This window comes from Neophocaena asiaeorientalis, unplaced genomic scaffold (assembly GCF_003031525.2).
Source record: "Neophocaena asiaeorientalis asiaeorientalis breed wild unplaced genomic scaffold, Neophocaena_asiaeorientalis_V1.1 scaffold138, whole genome shotgun sequence".
Taxonomy (NCBI): domain Eukaryota; kingdom Metazoa; phylum Chordata; class Mammalia; order Artiodactyla; family Phocoenidae; genus Neophocaena; species Neophocaena asiaeorientalis.
The window spans coordinates 5,807,124-5,814,273 of NW_020172632.1; the positions used below are offsets into that span (position 1 = coordinate 5,807,124).

The 7,150-nt window shown below is 55.8% G+C and overlaps 1 protein-coding gene across 1 annotated transcript in view; it reads right to left on the reverse strand.

The window, feature by feature from the left end:
- Positions 1-7,150, reverse strand: part of LRP8 (LDL receptor related protein 8) — a 79,708-nt gene that overhangs the window by 29,525 nt on the left and 43,033 nt on the right. The window contains exon 4 of the mRNA XM_024739253.1: positions 3,190-3,318. Coding sequence (XP_024595021.1) covers positions 3,190-3,318 — 129 coding nt within the window. The remainder of the gene's footprint in view (positions 1-3,189; positions 3,319-7,150) is intronic.

A 7,150-nucleotide genomic window follows, 5' to 3' on the forward strand; every position in this document is an offset into this window, starting at 1 on the left:
CTCGTGCGGGGCGCACACTGCGCAGGACAGAGAGCCGGTCGGCCCGCCGGACCCCATCCCCGGCGCCCCGGCCCGCTGGGCCCACGACAGGGGCCCTGACCCTCACCCGCGGGCCAGAATGAGCCCGGCTTGGGGGGCCGAATAGGGGACAGCAAAGGGGGCCTCCAATCCGGGTCCTGCCAGGGTCCTGCTGGGCGACCTGGGGCAGCACACTTGCCACCCTGAACCTCCCCAGCCTCGTTGGGAGTAGGAATTCCTGTGCTGCTCCCAGCAGGATGGTGGGACTAGGAGAGTCTCTAAAGCCGCAGAACACGCCCTGTCTTGAAGGGCTTTGTGATGTTCTCAGGAAACGATATGTAACATGACACTGACCCTTCCAGGGAACGAAAGTCTGGACCTGCTTCTTTACAACACAGCTCAGGTCCCTCCCCGTCCCCAGTTTGCCCAGAACTACCCTAAGTCCCTCGGCTTAGCATCCAAGGCCACTGGCATGGAGCTACTGCTCTGCCCCGTCACCTCACTCCCGCACGTGCTCCGGCTTCACGTCGCACACTGGACCATCTGTACACTTCCCCACCTCCCGGCCTTTGCCCAAGCTGTTCCATCTGCTGGGCGCCCATCTCTTGCTCACCACTGTCTCTGTATATCGCAATGATGAGTTTGCAGCCTTCAAGGGCCCAAATTCTACCTCTTTCATAACACACTTCATGCTCCCCTGCTTGGCAAGTTTCCACCCACCTCCACTCTCCTTTCTGGTACCCTTCACAGCCTGCTCAGGTGTCTGGGTCTTGTGTCCTTCTCTGTCTGCCCCATGACCACAAACTGCATGGGGGTGGGCTCTGAGACTGATCCACTTTTGTTCTGAAGGCCCGGCACAGAGGAGCTCCCTGCAATGAGTGGGTGTGGTGTGGATGGAGGCTGGAACGGCCCTGGTGTGAGGAGTAATTTAGAGATGTGCAGTAGTTAAGGGCACAGGTCACTGGCCCCGCCTGGGGCCCTGGACTTCCCCTCTCTGGTGGGCTGCTCTGAGCTCAGAGGCTGGGGGAGCCTTAGTGACCACCAGCCCAACTACCAGTTTACAGATGGGGAAACTGAGGCCCAGAGAGAGGAGCAATTTGCCCAGGGTCACACAGTCAGTCCATGGTGATGAGGGAACCAGAACTCAGGTTTGGGGCTCTTACTTCCTACTCTAACTCATCTCCGCTTTCTGGTTTTCCTCCCATCCTGGAGTGTAGGCTGTTTCTAGAGCAGCGACCTGGCCTCCTTCCCTCCTTCATTCCTTACACAGAGGCCAAGAACAGGCCTGGGGGCCCAGGCAGGGTGTGGATGCAGGAGCTGTGGCCACAGGTAACTCAGTGGTGGCAGCACCAGATATCTCCACGTGGGGGCGCCAAGAGTCTGTGTTTTTATTTTCCGGTGGGGAAAAAGTCCTTTCTCATTGTTAGGGAACATAAAAGAGAACGATGTCTTCAGTTTCACCATGTAGGGCAGCTCGTGTCATGTGTTGCTGACAGCGCTACCAAGTTTCTGACAGATGCATTTTTTTCCCTTTCTGGGCTTTTGGGATGTTGGGGCATTGGTGGGAACAGCACACCCTACCCTGTGATGTCTGCCCCTCAAGATTAAGCTGATGCCTAGGTTAGCTCCCCTCCTTCCTGTCCGGACAGGGATGGAGGACTCATTACGATCAGAGTTCTGAGAAGAAGTGCTGTCTTTATCCTGAGTTCACTCCAAGGTTTCGAAGCTGATAGCACCTTGAAGATCTACATCCTCAGGCCTGTGCCCAGGGACCCCCCTCGCCCAGCATTCACGAATGGAAGAAGCTCTGAGGGATGAGAGAAGGGAGAATTCTTTTTGTTTCCCCCGGTGGTTGGGAGCTGAAGCAGAGAAGCCCCACAGGCCCTTCGAACACCACTATCTCCTATAATTAACAGGAAACAGTCCTGCCACAACATGCCCTTGTTAGAGCTATTCCTACCCGCTGCGGTAGTGGCCGATGGCCTTGACGACTGAGGAAACATCTGATTTTCAGGGGGGAGGGGAGGGAAGAGGATTCTCACTGGCCAGTGAGGCCCCACAAAATTATCACAGCTGAAGAAATGAGCCAATGTCATCAATGGGGCTTTGAAACTGCTGGCCCCAGCCAGGATCTGCCCCCATAACCAGGTGCTTCCGGCTTCAGACATATCCAAACTCCAGACTCAGAATCCTAGAGTGCTGTGACTCAGAAGCCCTCAGAGGAGATGGCATTCCCCTGGGCCAGGAAGGATGGATAGGATGAAATACAGAAGCTGATGAAGGGAGGGGGTGGGAGACAGTGGTGGACAAGTGCTTGGCAAAAGCCCCCAAGGGATTGCCCAGATCTCAGCCCAGCCTCACAGCCTTGTAATGATAGCCAGTCTGTCTACCCCGTTAATCGTGAGCTCCCAGAGGGAGGACTGTGTAGCAGTCACCTTATCGGCCCTTTCGGAGCCTGGCTCCGGGCCTGGCACACAGTAGGTGCCCATCAAATATGTAACATGCACGGTCGGGTTGTGCTCCCCACTGGCCCAGGCCCTGCTGGCCCGCTCCCTGGGAAGGAGATAATCCCTGTGTTTGAAGCTCAGTGATGTGGAACCGCCCCAGTGACCACTTCCATCTGTCCCTGCCGAGGCTGCTGGGAATGTCTTCCTGCCCTATGGCACCAGGGCTCAAATCTGAGATTTTAGCGACAGTCCCCCTCCCTACCCCTGACACTGCCAGTGCTCTGGCCCGGGCCACCACCATCTCTCACTACGGTCCCCACCCTGGTCTCCCTGCCCTTGCTCAGAGATCAGTACAGACGTATGGAATGGATGAGCAGATGTCAGGCAGGCATGGTTTAAGAACGCATGGATTTTGCTGTCCAGACCTGAATTTGAATCTCAGTTCCATAACTCAGATGGAACTGGGCACTTTTCCTCGCTTGTCTGAGCCTCAGTTTCCTCACCCACAAATGGGGATGATAATGGCTGTTCGTGAGGTGTTTGTGAGGATGAAAAAGAATGTCTCTGCAAAGTGCCTGGCCATTACTAGTGTCCTGACCGTTACCTTTTCCTCTCCACCTGCCAAGCCCCCTGGAGAACCTGGCCCCTCCCCACAAGCAGCCACTGCTCCCCGAGGCTGCCTGACTGTGCTTGGCAAACCCTGGGGACCTGACCCCGGACTCACAGGTGGCACAGCCGGCCTCGTCCACTCCACTCTCGCAGTCCTTCTCTCCATCACAGCGCCACGAAGCAGGCACACACTTGTGGCTGGTGGGTCCACAGCTCAGCTTCTCTGCGGGACACACCTGCTTGGCTGTGGAGACAGACACACGTGCATGGCTTAGCCGCGGGGGACACAGGGCATGGTGCCAACCGGTCCTACTGCCTGGCTCCAGCCACCTGGCCCGAGGCCCTGGGAATCCACCAGGGCCTTCCTGCCCCATGTCTCAGTTTCTTCGTCTGAGAAGAAGCCCCTGTCTTCCCCTAAGACTTCCTGAATCCTATAACTGACCCCACCACTGCCCTGCCTAACACCCTTTCGTGGCCCCCTGGCCCCTGGCCCTCAAGGCCCTCCTTGATCCAGCCAACCCCTGCCTGCCTCACCGGCCCGACCTTCCACCCTTCCAAGCCTTCCCTTTAGGCTCCAGCAATGTGGAGCCGCCTTGCCCTGCATGAGTCTCTGCCATTTCCAGCTGTGTGCCCTTGGGTGAGATATGCCCCATGTGGGCCTCAGTTTGCCTTCCAGATCAGTGACTCCATGACTGCAGATGTGAAGGGCTCACCAAGGCCCCAACAGCTCCCTCCAAGCCCCCTCCCCTGGCGATGGTGCGGAGCCCGCTGCTGAGAGCAGCCACCGAGTAGCAGGGCCCAGTGGGACCACATAGCTATAATTACTGCAGCTGCAATCAGGCTGACTCAATCAGGGGCTCGAAGCCCCAGGGTTGATTCTCAATTTGGAAGAAAGAATGAGAACCCTGATCAGGCCTGGGGATGGCTCTCATCTTGAGCGTCCCAGAATGTCCCACGTGACAGACCCAGCTGAGGCAGATACATCTCAGACCTCCGCGGCTGGCTCCCTCTGCCTTTCAGGGGGTACACGAGGCCGAACTCAGTGGTCTCCAGGATGTGCCAGGCACAGAGCTAGACGCTTCCATTTAATCTTTACAACAACCCAGCAGGGTGAAGATTATGTTGGGGCCTCCAGCACGAAGGTCGAGGCCATGGGCTCTGGGGCTTGGCTGCCTGGGTTCAGCTCGGTCACTCACTGGCTATCTAACTTGGCCAGCAATCCTCATCTCTGTGCCCATAAAGTGGGGACAATACTATTCCCTATCCCACAGGATTGTTACAAACACCTACGTTAATGTCTGTAAAGCACTTAGAACGCCCAGCCAGTGCTCACTAATGATACCTACTATTACTCTCCACGCGTAGAGCTGAGGACTTGTTTGTTCCCTCAGTGAGTAGCTATTGAGCACTGCTGTGTACCAGACATGGCACCCATCACCAGGTACTAGTCACACAGCTGTAAAGAGCCGAGTGAGAATGCAGTCAGCTGTGTCTGATGCCAGAGACTGGGCACGGTCCACTGTACCCTGCAGGTGGCAGGTTACTGGTGCCTTACCCTCAGTTTTTCTCTCTGATCTCAGACCAGTTTTTCTTCCTCTTACTTCCATAGCTGGGGTGAGAGGCCACAAGAGATGGAGAAAAGGGCACAGACAAGGTGGGGTTGGGAGCAGGTATCTGAGTCAAGGCCCCCAGACACTACTACGCTGTGGGAGAGGAGTACCTCGGACCCCTAACTGTGGATCCCAAAGTTATCCCTAGGAATACATTTCAAAAATACAAGGTGACCTGTTGGGAATACGGGATTCATAGGATTCATTTTACAGAAATTTCCCTTTACAGATACTGTCGTGTAAAGCCCTGGAAAGCACTGACACTCAAAGACCCTTTACAACGGCCTCCTCGGGGTGAGTGCAGGGTGGCGAGCGGCCTGGGAGTCAGGAGAGGGGCCCAGAGCACCTCCATCACCCACGCACTGCAGGACCCGAGAAAGCACTTCCCACTCTGGGCCCAGCAGAACACGAGGGGGCTGCAGCGACCAGCGTGTCCTGGAGTCCTGACTAAGGGGTGGGTGTGTGAGGGCTGTTAGAAGTGCAGGTTCTTTGGCTCCAGCTCACTCTAGACTGAATCCAAACTTCCGAGGGCAGAGCCCAGGCATTTTCGCCAACTCCCCCCCATTCCTCCTCCCCTGGTGATTCTCATGCACCCTATTTGAGAAACCCTGAGTTATCATTCTACAAGTCTAAAAGATATAGGATATTTCATCTCTTAAATTCACTCCCAGAAAAGTGATAGAGAAGGCTCTGTATGTTTGCAAGCCCCTGAGGGAACCATGGGATGGAGGGATGAGGCAGCCATATATCCCTGCGCCAGGCCTTAGGAAACAGAGGAGCTGGCAGGGAGCCACATTTACTGGGCACCTACAGTGGGTCAGGCTGCTCCATTCTGAGGAGCTGATACTTTCCCATGTCATCCTGACCCTCACCCTGCCAGGTAAGTGGGCCCTGCAGGCTGTGAGTGCAAACTCCAGGGGCACCATTCACAAAGATCATCATGTCAGTGGCACCCCTGGAATGGAGTAGGGCAGTGGTCCTGCAGGTAAGCACCCCATTTTACAGATAAGGAAACCGAGGCTCAGAGAGACCAAGTAACTGGCCCAAAATGCACAGCCGTGAAGGGCAGAGTCCCGGTTCCTTGGACTAAAAACCCTGCCCTTCTCCATCAAACCCCTCCTGCTCCTGTGGGTAGAGAAGTGGCCCAGAACCAGCCCCAAACTCTCTGCCCAAAAGCCCAGGTGACTGAAATGGCCCTTGACCTGTCCGCACCATCTCTGGGGGCCTGGTTCCGCATACCCCAGTGCAGCAGGCAGCTGCTTGAATTCTGAATGAATATTTATACAGTTAACTGCATAACCTTTCAGCAAGGACAATGATTAAACAATCCGTCTGCTTCCTTTCTTTATAATTAATAAGACATTTGCTGTGTCCCTAAATAGACAGCTCTAATTACAGGCTCTCGAGGATTCAGCAGTGCCTGACACCAGCCCTCCTACCCTCACAGAGCCAAGGCACCTTCTTGGAACGCCGGGACACAAGAGGCCTTGGAGGGCACACTGAGGAGCAGCCACTGGAGTGACAGGAGGCAGAGGCCCAGAGAGGGGAAGTGACCTGCCCAGCTACTAGATGCTGGGTGCTCCAACTGCTGTCTCTCCTAGAACCTTGCCGTCTCCGTTGGGGTGCAGCTGTTCCCCAAAGCAGGACACAGACCTTGCCCCACGGGCTCCTGGGTGAGGCTTCTCACCACTCAGCCCTGGGAAGCGAGTCTGGGGAGTGTTGATGTGCAGTATCTCCTCACGAGGTGGGTGGGGAGAGCAAAGCCCAGAGAGCGAAAGTCGTTTGCTCGAAGTCTTGTGGTAAAGGGCAGAGCTGGGCTTCCTCCCCAGGTCCCTCAACTCCAATTGCACTGCTTAACTTATGGCACTGGACACTGCACGTGAGAAAAGTAGGCCCCACCAGTCTCCCGGCAACCCTGGGCTGCAGAGGGGTCACTGGAGGGACGAGGCTCACCGGACCTTTGCTCAGGCAGAGTCTGCGAGATAGCAGATGGCCGTCTGACGTCCACTTTCAGGATAACTAAAGCTAAAGGCCCCAGGCAGCACGACGCAGGAGACAGAGCATGGGTTTGGAGCCGGACAGGCCTGGGTCCAAATCTCATTTACTAACATGAAGGTCCTTCAACAAGTCACTTAGCCTCTCTGCACCCTGGCTCCCCTCACCTGAAAAAGGGGCTACATAATCTCCCAGGGTTGGTGGGTGGTTTAAATGAGGAAACATGGAAATCCCTTCACTCAGGGCCTGGAGCAAACTTGGAACTCAGCAAACAGTTGCCCTAGTTTTATTTCATGAAGTGCAGATACAAAGGGCTGGGAGGGCCCTGGTCTCACCTCTGGGGATGCACATTACACATTATTAGAGTCCACGCGGCCTGCCACGACGCGGCCTCCACCCCTGAACCGAACACCTCTCCCTCTCTCCACCTCTTGTCCTCTCCTGCCCTCTCTCTCTCCCTCCCTCCTCTCT